This window comes from Pleurodeles waltl, chromosome 6 (genome assembly GCF_031143425.1).
Source record: "Pleurodeles waltl isolate 20211129_DDA chromosome 6, aPleWal1.hap1.20221129, whole genome shotgun sequence".
Classification (NCBI taxonomy): Eukaryota; Metazoa; Chordata; class Amphibia; order Caudata; family Salamandridae; genus Pleurodeles; species Pleurodeles waltl.
Window position 1 is genome coordinate 738,304,512 of NC_090445.1, and position 15,988 is coordinate 738,320,499.

The 15,988-nt window shown below is 41.7% G+C and overlaps 1 protein-coding gene across 1 annotated transcript in view; it reads left to right on the forward strand.

Moving 5' to 3' along the window:
• Positions 1-15,988, forward strand: part of SHTN1 (shootin 1) — a 541,662-nt gene that overhangs the window by 419,156 nt on the left and 106,518 nt on the right. The window contains exons 15-16 of the mRNA XM_069239264.1: positions 6,248-6,368; positions 8,363-8,552. Of these exons, the coding sequence (XP_069095365.1) occupies positions 6,248-6,368; positions 8,363-8,552 (311 nt within the window). The remainder of the gene's footprint in view (positions 1-6,247; positions 6,369-8,362; positions 8,553-15,988) is intronic.

Here is a 15,988-nt window from a genome sequence, read left to right on the forward strand (position 1 = left end):
GTGTATGTACCCCCTTCTAGTTCACAAATTGTGAACCAGTTAATTAATTCCATTTCACAACAAAGTGTTCCCGTTTCTGTCCTTGGACTGGTACCTGCACTAAAAATTTAATCACTGCTTTTTTTCAGCAGCAAAAGTGCAAATAAAAAGTCCTCTCTGCTGAGGTGTACTTTGGGTCTCAACGCTTATCTTTAGTCGGGGAAGCCTTATACTGTTGCCTATTGGGCAACTAAGCCCCATTGGGACCAGCAATCAGAATTGTAGCCGCTGTGAGCCATCAGTGATGACGGTCGCCAATAAGCCTGTCAAGATTCCTGACAGCTCCCATTGGCTAAGACAGTAACATAGTGTTCACTCCGTTTCATGTCAAAACTTGCAACATCAAAGCAGCAATGGAAAAGGAAGGCTTAGCTTCCCACCCTCAAAACATGGGGAGCCACTGATAACTTAGTGTCACGGGTGTGGCTTATGGCCAGAATCCCTTTCGCAATTTTCAATATATGCAGATAATTATTGGCAGCACTAAAATCGCAGCAATAGCGATGGGTTTTCATAGTACTCTCTACTTCTTGAGATATCGATAGGTACTCTGGCACCACACCAAGTTTCTGTCACAAAAATTGGGACTAAAGAAACAGTTTTTCCCTACCAGAAACCTTTAAAGGAATTGATACAGGATAGCTGCCAAGTCTAAAGCTTCATCTATAGTGTCAAGAGGTACTGAGCAGTTTATTTCTTTTTAAGTGAAGGGTTAATCTCAAATCTTACCTTTCATAAATTACTTTCAAGGGAGTGGTTTACACCATCCCACCAAGTTGCTTAAATTGTGTGTGATATTCACCCTTACTGAGGCATCCCTGGCTTTTCTCTTTTAAGAAGGGTGAAGTATTTTTTCTGTTTCCAGCTTTTCACAGTTCCAGTAATGGATAACTATTTTAAAATAACGCTAATAATGTAGGTGCTATTTTTTTTCAGGTGAGTTATTGCTTAGTGATTTGCAACCATACAAGGGTTTTCTCCTTCATTGACTTCTGTGTTTACAGGTTACCAATTGATTCTTAATCCAGGCGCTCAGAGCAGTTCCTCATTTAATTCACACTGCATCATTCGTCCTGAATTGCAAATTTTACTGTCTCCAGTCTGAGCTTTTCTGGACTAAATTTTCCCTATGAATTTATTCATTGTATGCTGGCAGGGATAAATCCTATCCCAAGGTAGTGTTAGACTTTCTGTGTGGGCCCCAGCACATTCCAACGCATCACGACTTCAGGTGTCCACAGATATAAACTGTTCTAAATGCCAGCACATTTCAAGGCACCAGCTCCAGTCTGTAGACAACCATCAACTAGGACTTCTCCCTTTCCTGTGAGATACTTGCAAAAGTCGAGCATGGCTACATCTCTACAAAATCCCTTTTCACTTAACTCAGTGATGCAGTCCATGCACACATTTGTGTATTCCGCATACAACAAACTTAAACTCTGGCACTTGCTGGTTCCAAAGTTGTGCTAGCTCGGTAATAAAAAGCTGCCATGCAAGCAGGGACATGCAGAACCTTCTTGACTCAGGCATCAATGTTCTTATTGTATTGTATTGTATTGTAATCATATTTATATAGCGCTTACTACCCCTGACAAGGCGTCAAAGCGCTTTTCGGTGAGTAGCACACTACTCTGGAACCCAACAAGAATTAGTGATGGATTAGTATTGTTAAATAATGAGTACAGTTTTAGTATTATTATGAGTTAATTTGAGCCGCGGATATGAGGGTTTGTTAGTTAGATTGACTTGAGTAATGGAGGGGTGGAGGAGGAAAGAAATCCAGAAGTGTTAATTGGGAGTATATCCTTCATTTACTCAACCCAAAGGCTTGGGATGAGTAAAGGGGGGCGGAGGAGGAAGAGTATGTGGAAGGATTAGGGAGAGCATAGTAGCAGGGTGAGATAAATGCAGGAGAATTTAGTAGGGTTGTGTGGGAGGTCACAGTAGTAGAGTGAGGTTTGGTGAGTTAGTTGTGGAAGCGGAGGGAAGAGCTTAGGCACAGATATTTAGGAGATGAAAGTGGTAGAAGGGATTTGGGATGAGTCAGAGTGAGAATGGAGGATAGTTTGATAGAGACATGACATAAGAGTGATGAGTAGATAAGTGTGATAAGATGAGAGCAGGAATTCATAGATATGTAGTATAACAACCCACTCAGGAGCCATGCAATGATCCACGAACATGCCAAGTACAGAAACAACATATACACATACATACATATATACACACACACATACACATGAATAGACACACATATGCACATACAATACATAATTTGAACCATGGGTAAAAAATACTTAGTCAAACAGGTTTAAAGAGTGTGTGTGTATTTTATTGTTATGACATAGTAGCAATAAATATTTTCTAAAGAAACTATAAATAAATAGAAATATACATATAATCTGAAAAAAATATTTATCAACATAGGCATATGCAGTTCATAGTTGTTTGAATAAGGTGGTTATGAAGGAAAGAGCCAACTCTTGAGTGGTTTTCTGAAGACAAGTAAGTTATCTGTGGCTCTTATAGTTGGGGGTAATGAATTCCATAGTTTGGCTGCTTCGACGGAGAAGGATGTACCACCTATAGTCTTTTTCTTGTATGGTGGTGTTCTAAGGCGGGGTGCCAATCTTGAGCGGAGGGTTCTTTGTTGGATGTATTTGGTAATTTTCTTTCTGATAAAAAGCGGTCCTGTTCCATGTATAGCTTTGTGGGTGATACAAAGCAGCTTGAAAGTGCATCTTCTGGCAACGGGTAACCAGTGTAGTGCTCTCAAGGCAGGGGAGATGTGGGCTTGCGGCTTTATATGTAATAGTAGCCTGGCTGCGGAATTCGGGATACGTTGTCGTTTTTTCATAACAGATAGAGATGATCCATGGTAGAGGCTATTGGCATAATCCAGTTTGGATAGTACAAGCGAGACAGTAGCTTGTACCTTGTGTGGAAATCCGAGGTGGGGGAAGATGCCTCGTAAAGTCTTTAAGGTGATGAAGCTTGTGCTTGCTAATTTGTCTACTTATGAGTCACAGAATGTACTTCTAAAAATCGAGGTTGAATAATTATCAAGTAGATTTGACAAGTGTCCTAAGGGGTGAGCAGCTAATTAATAAAGCAGCGCCCATTATTCCCTTTTTAGTCCAGTGAAGACCTACCCTTTCCGTCTTGGTCTAGGGTTGCATGACCTCCCTCCACTAAGATCCAAAGCTCTTAGTGATTTCCTCATGGAATCAGGCGCCCTTCTTAGTCTTGATAATGGATGTTCCTGAGCCTTATGTTATCAAGGAATTCACTCCACACATTTTCTGTCATTGGCAGTCGCCATTTTTATGAGGTAACATTTCCATTTCATCAGTACCAGGCAACTCTACTAACCAATCTTTAAAAAAAGGTGGGGCTTAGCAGTTGGGTGCCTCGATGCCTGAGTAACTATAAAAACTGATGATCCTGTCTTTTGCAGGCAGGTGCCTTTTTATCTGTCATTTCTGACCTGTCCTCCCTTTCCCTCTGCAAAACTGGCGTGATTTTGCCCCAGAAAACGATGTTCCCTTTTGCCTGGCATCTATAGCCACAAGGGCTGTCATCTTGTAAATATGTCTGAATGTTGAGACTCATGAAACATTATTAACTTTCTTAAGCGTACAACAGACAACATAGTGAATGACATATGTCTGCGTTAATGCCTTGAGGGCATTGGTCATTCGGTGCCACCACAAACCCCTGTCCCTAACAGACCGCTTTTTGAAGCCATTGTTATATAGTGTGCACTTTACAAAACAAGATTGAATCTGAAATTATATCAGAAATTCTGGCTATTCACAAAGTTAGACCTCTAAATTATACCTGCACCCTAACGTTTGAGTGAGTACCGTAACTTTACTGTACAAATCTTTCCTTGTATGAATACCTAGTGCACATGGTTCCTGCTGCCTCATATTACTGGCTTACGGACCTTTGGCCTACTGGTGAACTTCAGTGGAGAAAATTCCAGCTCATTCCGATTGTTTCTTGAAACTGATAATTGTGTTGTATTGGTTTATATTACTTTTAGTTAACCAGTAGAATTGGCATTTTTTTCCACTGGATACACAGCGGCAAATTGACAAAAATGTTTCAGTGCTCAATTGATTTTTTATAGAAGGACAAACTTTTAAACTCCTTATTGGAGACTAGCAGGTGATTTAACAAAGCCAATTTTACTTACAGAGCAATCACTTATATATTTTGCTGTGCTTTGCATACTTTTCCGCTTTTGCATTTTTGATATAATAACATTATGGATTCATTACCACATAGATTGCTTTCCACCTGCTTTAGAAATCCAAATCCTGGTCCGCTTTTGTTTGTTCACACCCTTATATTTGTAGTAGCCGTCGGATCTGGTGTGAACTATAACTAAATTTTCACAAACATTTGCAGCTCCTTTTCTGCAGGTATTTAGATGTTAAAATATATGTTTGTGTGATTGTGTGGGAAAGTATTCCAACATTTCCCAATTCATTTCAGAAGAGATTTGCGAGTAGGGAACAAGTCTCAAGAATATTAGTTTACAGTGAAGGGAAAAATAAAGTGTTGCTGTTTTCCTACCCTTGCTCTTCTGGATTCTGCGCAGTGTGAAGTCTAAGTTCATGATTATGAACCAAAAGCCTCCACCGACCCCTAAGACAATATACACAATAAATGGAGCCCAATTAGAAATTGTGGCATCCTTTGATTATATATGTATATAGTTTGACACCAACCTATCGCAGGCCCATCAAAAGGATAAAGTGGCCTGCCTTCTGAACCGGGATGTGAAACCATACCATACTGTTTTATGTTATACAATAGAACACAATGAAGAGGCAAAGGTAGAGAAATTAGTGAAGGATGGGATAGGATTTGCCTATTATGCTAAAAAATATTCTAAAGAAAATGAAATAGGAGTACCTGGGAAGTGTAAAAGCGCAGCACAGACGGCATTGGTGGTGGCTGTTTAAAGTTTAAGTTGGCTGTTCACAGAATGAAGGTAGGTGCAGCAGAAAACTATGGAATGACCATTGCGGTTACCAGAAAATGCCAGATATGCAGAAGATAGAAATCCAGTTCTTGAGAAAATGTTGACTCTTGGGCCATTTACCCCACTGAAGATGCTACGGTTAGAACTTGGGTTAAATCCAGTTGAAGATGTGATCCAAGTCTAGCCAATCCTAATGTGGGCCAGGCTGCTCACAAATCCCCACGCTGAGGTTTATTATAATTTGCCTGTGTAAACAAATTGAACTCAACAGGTACCGCAACATCAAGATGAACTACTGGCAGATTAAAGGGACTTTGACCCACACCACTGCCAGATGAAGTTCCCTAGTTGGCAGGGTGTTAGCTAATAAATTCCCAAAAGGGTCTAGAATTCTGTCTTGATAAGATCAAGCCAGAGACTCTGTGCACCATGTACCTAAAATTTAGACTCAGAATTTTACTTATATGAGCTTTTACCTTGACATGAAAAGGTAACTAATATAATACTGGGTTGTGTACAGCCAATCAGGGAGGTCATGGGACAACAGGGCACTTTTTACTTATTTGTATGAAAGCTGCAGAGCATTAGCTTCATGCTACAGGACTCACATGGCAGCTTGCCTCGGCATGGCAACTCACAAGGAATAACTTAAGAGAGAGAAAGAGCTATCATCAGCAAAAACTGGACAGCCCCTTTATCTATCAACTATTTAATGACACTTATGTTTTAAGTGTGATCAGAAATCTTGCATTTTAAAAGTTGTATTTTGAAAGTTTACTGATTGTATGACTGTTCACTGAACCAATAAAACCTAAATTTGAATTTGAAATTAAGAATGAAGTGCCCCTACAGATAAGGTTAGGTAAAAGAGAGATTCACTTGAAGAATATGTGAATATCATGCAAAAATGTAAATGCATAGCTGAGAGCTCTGTTAATCATGTCAAATTGTCCAACAGCCTAAATATCACAACTGGATCTAGTAGAACCATTTGTTAGAAGATCATATGTAATCCTCACATTACACATACTTGTAGACACGTACAAGTAGCAGAGTCTGTAAGATACTCTTGAAAGTGACCTGCAGGTTGTTTTCAGATATGAATAAAGCAGGTTTCGATAAAATCACTTCAGTTGTTGGTAGTTGTTAACAAACTCTATTGGTCTGAATGTATAAAAACGGTTTACTTTTGTGTGGCTTTTTTTCAAGGAAACACTGAGCACTTCCAGCAGCGAAAAAAAACTGAAATCCCTAAATACTGGTAACAGTGAAACCGAGCTGGAAAGAATTTTACGGCGCAGAAAAGTGACTACTGAGAAAAACAGCAACAGTAAGTTTGCCAGAACTCCTTTATAGTGTTTTTCTGAAAGTAGGAGATGTGAGGCTCTCTAGTAATGTTTGCCGAACAATCGCCTTTGACACAGTATTGGCTCGCTGTTGAACACTAGCCAGACAAATATAACACTAATGACCATGGAAGACCAAAATAGTACTGAGTAGTGCAAACCTGTCAAAACGTACTGCCTGGTATATTAACTGCATCATGTTTGCCACATGCAAAATCCTTGCTGGATGTGTCAGAGGAGACGGGCAGGGTGATTGTCACATGTAATAAGGGCGGCAGACTGACTGCAACTCATAAAGGAAATCACAAATTTACACTGCCATGGGGATGAAGCGGAGGCAGTGAAGGAAGGCGGAAATGGAGGTGCCAGCGCTGCTCCATTAAAAACAAGCATTTGCAATGCAACAGGTCTCACATTACATTGAGTTAGAGGTAATAGCATTGTAAACTCCTAACCGGACTTTTCTTGCCACATTAAATGAAGAAAAAAAAAAAACGAGCTCGATCGGGCTGCGAAATAAAGAGAAAAAGTAGTCCAGAAACCATAGGGAGAACATGGAGACTCGTATATATTTCCAGTAGTTTACCAGTGTTCTCGATGAGTGCTAAACACCGGAAAAGGCATGACATATGCATGCCTTTCACGAATGAAAACAAGCGGATTTTACGAGGCAAGTACATGAACCAATTAAAGTGACCAACGTAACATGGGCGTGGTTAAAATCCCTCTGAAGAGAGATTAGAAGAGGGACGGAGCGCTTTGTGTTCGCCCCTAAAAAACCCACAGATGATCGACGGAAATCGGTGGAAGAGAATGTGCTCTGAGCAAGATGGTGGGGAGGTCAGAAGAGAAACCACAATTGGGGAATTCTGCATGTTTTGTTGATACAATGGATACCCTGTGCTGAATTCACCTAAAACTCCTTTGAAATAGGATACTGTAAAAGAAGAAATAACTTCGGACCTATAATCCGGTGAAATTGGAATGACTAGAGTATGGAAGCTGTAAAATAATTGCATTGAAACAAGTAAAAACAATAGCATGTTTTTTAGTGTACAAGTCATCTGTGGGTGCAGAATATGTAACAAGGTTATGTAGAGTTGTAGAGTATTGTAAATTAATCTAGAGGTGGAATAAGGTAAGCAGTCCAAGAACTAGAGGCAAAGTACTGAGAAATAATGCAACATTTGAATGTTCAAGAATGTAAATGATACTACCTGTGAAATGTGTAATGTATATGAAATTTAGAAGTAGATAACTCTTACATAGAACAAATCTGGAGGTAGAATTGTGAAACAAACTATACATGGGTTATCATATTGTAAACTGTGAAACATAAGAGGTGTTCAGTAATGGAGGATAAAGAATAAAATCTGGAGATAGCATGATGTAACATAGAAGGCACCAGAAAGCACGGCGCTGAGAACTAAAACAATGGAAGATAGCAGAATTCAAGCACTTTTATGTTATACAATAGAACACAATGAAGAGGCAAAGGTAGAGAAATTAGTGAAGGATGGGATAGGATTTGCCCATTATGCTAAAAATATTCTAAAGAAAATGAAATAGGAGTACCTGGGAAGTGTAAAAGCGCAGCACAGACGGAAAAATTAAATAGTGCAACACAAACTGCATACACTGTTGAACATTAGCATGCTTGTGAGTTTTTTTGTTAGACAATTAAGAGACTCCACAAGGAAGAAGTAATGCAAACTAGGTAATACTTGAGTGTAAAATAATACATTTAAAATATACTGTAAAGTGGTATAAAATATTGAAAAACTTGCAAAAGACAGTGATAGTTGTGACATAAGTATGTGGAAAGCAACCGGAAACTACAAATTAGGCAACACCTTATATGGGACGGTGACTAACCACTAATTATGAAGATAGCGTTAAATTTAAAGAACTGAGAACTTTTACTGGGCATTATATGTCCAATTATATCCCCTAGGTGTAATATATTACTATTTTCCAGGTCCCGCTGGAGATCTGGCCACCTCGGAGTCGAAATCCATGCCGCTGTTGCGATCTGCTTCCAACGCCACCAGGGAACCCTCACCTTCAGTACCTGTGGAAGCTGAATTCAATAATGGACCAGGAAACGCTAGGCTAAGCATAAGATCATCCAGCTCAGAAGGAAGCACGGGTCCATCACTTGGATCACCGTAAGTACTGACATCACTGATGTGTAATAATGTTTACCAACTCATCCCATTGACCCTTACTGGGATCCTGCTTTGCTGCCTCTGTTTTTCTCTGTATTAGATTTACATTTTTTGTTTATCTCTTTTTGAAACAGTAAATCTAATACAGTTACATGGCTTACAATTTTGTTTGATTTTTTTTATTGTCAAACTCTTGAACAAAGTCCGCTTACTGCGCTATCCTACAACACCAACTCACCAGGTCTTTAGCATATTTAGACCGAACTCCCTTGAGCCATCTCTGTCTTACTTAAAGACTGAAAACGCATGATGAATGTGAAACAGTCAAATCTTGGCACCTGGTTGCTAAAGTAGAAGCACATTTCTGTAGATAGCAAACAATGAAATCTAATTGACTTTCTGATTGAAGCTTTTGTTTGCATAACTTAAGTTGTCAAAATTGCTGTGCCTAAGCACCACAGATGTATCTGCCTACCGCTTACTTGTGACAAAAAAGGAGTTACTATCAGGGGATTAAATGTTGCACAAATAAATACCCTTTGGCCCTTACTACGAATGACCTCCTAATTTTGAGATCTGTTTAAAAGACGCTAATCTTTATTTTCACATCCAGATTTCACCTACTGAAAACAGCCAGACACTGTGAAAGTCTAGGGTAAATGAGGAATTACCAGGGGAAGAAGACTCGAAATTACTGATTCCCCAGGTATTTCCTTACTTTTTAGTGGACCCTCATGGCCCAAATCATAATGAATTGGGAGTCCAGAGTGTTATTCCAGAGGACAGACAAACCAGAAAAACCGATTGGTTAAAATTGGCTTAATAATATTGTAGCCTCCTCTCGTGAGATGAAACAAGCTGGAAAATTAGGTAATCTGGTAGGGTTGAATAATTTGTGGAGATAAATACGACTGGTACAAAATGGTCCCCTTGAGCAGTTGGAGAGGGCCCTTGACTTATTAGGACCATGCAGTTAAAAACGTGTTAGGATTGTCACATAAGGCAGTGGAGGGACATTTCAGAGTGAAGGATTCGGTGAGTATGTACAGGCTACTAAGCAAATAAGAGATTTACGTTTGTTTTTAGCTTTGATAAAATGGTGCCAAATAGCTTATTTGTGCCCTACACGTGCAGCCTTCTAGTGACGCTAGTGCAGCTGAGTGTGGATGTTGTGACCTCTGGACGAGTGATTCCTCCAGTTCTATTCATGTCTTCAATTTCTCTGTCTTGGTAGTTTTAGCTCAAGATTGTACCGAGAGCGTTAAGTGATTGCACCTTGGATTTACACTAAGGCAGTGGTGGTACGTTTAATGGCTTTTTGAAACTTAGATAGCTTAGAGGCATCTTATTAAAGAAGATTACAAACTTTATTCATAAGGAAGATTGCTGCCCTTAGGAAGTAATGTGCCTATAACAGGACTTAACCTTTGGTAACATAGAGGTCTTTTGTGTGTTTAAGAAGAATGGTTTGCTAATATTTTGGCCAGACACTCCAAACCGTTAGGGCTAACAAAGAAGTTAATCAAGAAACGATGAGTCCCTAATGAGGGCATAAGATTAATTAAAGCTGTATTGCAGAGGCCTGAGTATAAGGGCCTATCATTTAGCATGAGTTGCATGAGAAATGGTCTGCTTGAATGAGCCCCATGCCCAATACAGCTGACTACACGGTTTGCATGACAGATGTGTTCTCTTCATACGCTCAGCTTTGGCTTGCCCTAGTTTATCTTTGTGTGCATGGTTTGTATATGCGTTCACGGGTGTGAGCACTTTCTTTTTTGCTTTTCTAGAGCTGTGGCAATGTTAATGTGTTCCCTGCCCCCCACCCTCCCTATTATTACAGAGCTCGCTGCTACTTAATTGGTCTCTGACAAAACCCGCCAGGGCCCGGTCCCTATATGTTTTAAGTACTCCTTTTCTACCTCTCTCACTAACGTGGCTCGTGAATATATCTCGTTGTTTCCCAGCTCTATGCCTTTGAATCTCTGTATTCTCTCTTACCTCTATCTGGCCATCTCTGTTATCTTGGTGCGCCTGCTTCTCTCTGCTTTGTAACTTTGATCTCCCTCACACTTGTGTCGTTTAACTGTTTATCTATCGCTCTTTGTCTCATTCATCGTGGCTGGGTTCTCTTGCTCTCACCCCTCTCCTGTTACCTCTTGGCATCACTGTTTTTCTGTCTCACATATGTTCTTTCTAGGTTTACAATGTTCCCCCCTGCCAAAAAATACCTCCCCCACACTAGCATTCCCTTCTCATCTCCCAACCCACCCCGAGGTCCCTGCGTAAAATTACCACCTGTTCACAGCAAGTGGTAAATGTATTCATTAAACGCCACTGAATTGGGAATTCTTTGTCGTTTTAAGACTAGAAAAAAAACATGCAGTATTTCCCCATTTCAAGGAGTGTAAGTTCTAAATGCACAGTACTGGGGCAGATGTACCGCACAGTAATGCTAAAACGCCGTGCAGTTTTACCATGCTCCCAGTACCGTGCAATTTGCTATGATGGGCTATGTGCGTTTGATATCTCTCACTCACATCTTATTTTCTCGGTCACTTTCAAATACCTTTTCGCGTTTGATCTCTGTCACTTGACCTTATGTCTCTGATCACTTAATTGCTCTGCACTCATCCCTCTCTTACTGAAGCATGCGCTCTTGACCTTTCCCTTGACTTACTATTCATTTACATAGTATTTTTGCGTAATATTGCAGGCCAAGTTCTGACTACTTCAAAGCTCTCAGTTGTAGAGGTGGGCGAGCCACTGGAAGCTCGAGCCAGATGCCTGGCTCTGGCTCAGCTCGAGGTCTTCTTTGTTCCTCGAGCCTAAAACGACCAAGCTTTCACAAGAGATGATGGGGTTCCACGTCTATAGCTGCTGACCATGTAACATGGGAAATCAATGTCACATCGCAGCCTCAGCTCAGCATTAGCTGGATCCTGACAAATCTCGCTGTGCTGACAAAAACAAGGGTTGCTGTGTTTTAAACTGCCGCATAATAAAATGTGCGTTTTGCCTGTCATACATGGCGTAATTCCAATCTCCAATAATTTGGAGCAAAGCATTAACCTTTGATAGATGCCAGTAAGAGAGAGCAACACAAAAGGATGGACGGAGTGCTGAAAGTTTTCAAACACTCATCCCAGTCACAGATCTGGGTTTAACCCATTGTGCTTTTGCTCACCATGCCACACCATTTTGGACCCAGCCATTCACAAATCAGTCTTGACCCTGTTCCCCATGGAAACAGTCCAGTCCGAACTGCCAGGCCAGGTCCTCCATGGACCGGAAACAAGCATCCTGGGACCGGTTTCAGGGTATCACCCTTCATCAGCCAGGCTAGCTTGAATCCCTTGGCACTGTGAGCATGGGACCGACCTCTGGGCATACCCTTCCCACTTGGGCAACTTTAGCAACACAAAAGGATGATTTACTTAGTGCTGAAACTTTTCAAAGTTACCCCCAAACACAGATCTGGGTTTAATCCATCGTTCTTTTGCTCACCATGCCTCCCCAGTTTTGACCCAGCTATATGCAAATCAGTCTTGACCCTGTTCCCCTGTTCCAGCACAAACTTCCAGACCAGGTCCTCCCTGGACCGGAAACAAGCATCCTGGGACCTGTTTCAGGGTACCATCCTTCAACAGCCAGGCTAGCTTGAATCCAGTGGCACAGTGAGCATGGGACCCACGTCTCGCGGTACTCTTCCCACTTAGGGCATCTTTAGCAACGCAAAAGGATGATGGATGGAGTGTTAAAACTTTTCAAACAATCACCCCAGTCACAGAATCATTCTTTTGCTCACCATGCCACCCCAGTTTGGACCCAGCCATATGCAAATCAGTCTTGATCCTGTTCAACTAGTTCCATGGCTTGTTGTGTGCATTTCCACCCACCAGTCCTGCTTCTGTCAAAAGTACTGCAAAAATGCAGGAGAGTGACAATTGTTTGATTGCCCCAGGCATGGTAGGGAGAATCTGGTATGCTGATCTGTTGTCATTCTGCACTCGTTCGCCCTTTCTTCCCTAATTCACAAATGACGCAGTATCACATCTCGAAATTGTGTGATGCTAGTTAGTACTTTTGACTTTCTGATGAGGTTGCAGACGTCATGTTGGCAGCCGGGAAGCTGCTACTAAGTCCTTCAGCTTAGCTGGCTGGACTATGTTTGTTCAGTGGTGCAAGTCAGAAGGCGTTAACCGCTTTAAAACTCACCTTTCCAACATCTTGTAATTTGCATTGTCCATTGTTCAGCAGGGTATCACGGGGGCTACATTTGAGAGCCATCTAGCAGCCTTGTGTACTTTATTGTGACTATTTTATTAACCTTCAAATAAGTTGGGTCTTGACACCTGCCCATCCTTTTTCCTCTAGGTGGCTTTTACATTCTGTTTGAGCCACACTTGCACTTCCACCTTTCTCTCTCCTCCACATTCAAACAAGGAGGCAGGAATGTCTGTATAGGCTGGGTCCAAGACATGTAGCTGCATGCTATATCTACTGCATGTGACAGGCGAGATTTGTTGACCGGCTTTTTGTGGGCTTTGCTTGAGCTAAAAGGACAACGCACAAATTTGCATTGCAACATCCTTTGCATCCGGATCTACTATACTCTGTCTAAGAAATATCCTCTTGAGAGCATTCATGCTCATCCATCTGGGGCACTTCTTTTGCCACATCTACCAAGCTGGTACATGGTCATCCTTGCATACATAGGCAATGTACTACTACCTCATGTCTTAGGCATGCACTGAATGGTACTGTACCCAAACTATGTTGCATGAAGTCCTTGGTTAGCAGGCATTGCGCAGTTTCATCTCCCAGGGTGGTACAGCTTTGGGTCTCATTCATAAGTTGAGGAATTTGCAGGAAGAATTAATTATTAGAAGATAAGGTTACTTACCTTTCGTAGCACTATTCCTGATAGATAATCTTCCTGCAGATTCTTCACCATCGTACCTCCTCCCTGGTGAGCTAGTGCCATGATTATTAAGAGCCTAAGGTAGGAAAACAGGTTATGTGAAGTGTTTATTACACTTGTGAGCATCTTGGCTTCTTTCATCTAGAACTTTCCACCGACTTATAAATCCCTGCACAAAACTGAGTCAGACAGCAAGCAAGTCCCTGGACCTGGAGGGCGAAGGCACCAGAATCATGGACAGCTGGAAGGACTAAGAAATTTGTCTATAGCTGACTCCTAGCACGAGACTGGTCTCTCCTGGACCTGTGGCACTGACTCCCTTATTTTTCCTGAGGACCATTTGGGGGAAAACTTTACTGCACCCCAGGTGCCCTGGAAGAGGGTGAGGTGGCCATGGGGTATGTGGAGGGTAAAGCAGAGAAGGCTGGTGCAGAGTGTCAATTAAACCATCTTGTCCCAAGTTGCGTCAGTTTGAGGCTAGGAAGCCTGCTGAAACTTCTCCGAATGGCTAGAGCTCGCCACCAGGAGCAAGATGAGCCAAAGATTAGGAAAACGGCTCAGTGGGGACTCAGTTATGCAACCACAATTTCTGAAATGAACCCCATCCCCTCCCCATGCCCCCCTCAATGCTTTTTCGACCTGGGGATCCCCATCCTTCAGGCCTGATGCAAACGATGGAAAAAAGGCCCATCCTGCTGGCACAACTCTGGAGATAAGTCTGGGATACCATCCCCGAGTCTCCTAGACACTGTAGGCTTACCTGGAGGGCCACTGGACCCCGCCCCAGTGGCAAAACAGGAGAGGTGGAGGCCCAGCCAAACATATTGCTGCACGTGGGAGCAGCAGGAAGGGAGGCTCCCGTGCACCTCACTCGAGGTGTATGTGCAAGCGGGGGGGTCCGACAGGGCAACCACAATGATGCACAGCAGGAGTCCGCACACTTAAAAAAATCCAAGCACTTTCAATTATTTAGAAATAATCGTTAATATTTGTGTGTTAGGAATGGCGATGATCACCATTTCCTAATTGGATGTAATGTCTCTGCAAAACCGGGTAACAGCACTACTGTTATAGACAAAAATGGGCATGTTAATGTTAAGCGGGAGTTAATGTCTTTGTGTCCTTTCTCCAAGACCCCTTTGAACAGTGCACTCAGTGAGGAATTACTTTAGCCCATTGACCTCTGTGTGAGCTTACAGCAGGGGATGAGAGAAGTTTGAGCATCATTCAGGAATGTCCTCATTGTGAGTATGTTGGGTGTATCATGTTGCGGCATGGTAGATCTCTTTTGATAGTCACAAAGATCAGAAGATTCCTGTCTTTGTGCGTGACCCCTAAACACTTTGACAATATATAAAACATATTTAAAAGGTAACAAAAATGGCACTTCTAATGCAAACAATGTAATGTAGCACATTTTGGACAATATTCCAAATTCTATATATTTTCTTGTGAAAAATTAAAGGCCAGTTAACATTAAACAAACATATACTAAATGAAAGCAAATACAGCTAGATATATGCAGCATTTACTGAAATCTGAGGAAAAAATACTCCTCCTTGAAGATGACAGCAGCTTTCATATCTCAACATACTTTATACATGCCGTTGTGCGGGAGCCTCAGTTCTGTTTTCTGTTACATAAGTGTAGTGTCCTTGAACACTTCAAGAGTTTATCACCCGTTTTTTTTCACGAGAATGTTGCTTAACTTTTGCTGCCATTGTTTGTCATTACATTTTTATCATTGACTTTCTGCTTCCTAACTAGGGCCATGCTATACAAGTACCCCAGCAAACATACATGTGAAAATTACCACTTCAACCTTTAAAGACCTACCCCCTCTTTGACTGTCCATTAACATTCTTGATAATGTTCGTCTGTTTCTGGCCCTTTGCTTCAGTTTTATATTAGTAACCGTGCATGTGTGCACAAAAATACAGTCTAGAGTATTTTCTGACAAGTTTATATCTGTTTTTGCAACCTTGATCAGCTGTTTTCACAGAGATCTGCTGTCTCACTTTTACTACTATTTGTGAAACACCCGAACCATGGCAGCTAATTGTTCCAATTGTTTTTTGCACCAAGTTCGAGGGCTCGCAGAAGGAAAACAGCCTGAACCACGACTCTGAAACGACTGAGTTGTTTACGAAAGCAGAACAACGCTTACGTGAAAAACAACTCTCTTTTCCTCTGCCTTAACCACGCATGTGCTGAACAACGCACGTGCGTGGTAGAGGCAGAGAAAAAGGGAGTCAGGATCGGGAGAGGACGCGGTGAGGTAAGGGGGGCAGGGGTAGTCTTAGGGGTGGTGGTCAGGGTAATTTTAGTTTTAGGGGCTGGTTAGTTTTTGTTTTTTAGGGGTGTGGGTCGGGTAGTTTTCGTTTTTAGGGGTGTGGGGTCAGGGTAGGGTCAGGGTGGGTGTAGTTTTAGGGGCGTGGGTCGCAGTAGATTGTTTTTAGGGGTGGAGTGGGCGTTGGGTAGTTTTAGTTTTTAGGGGCGTGTTGGGGGTTGG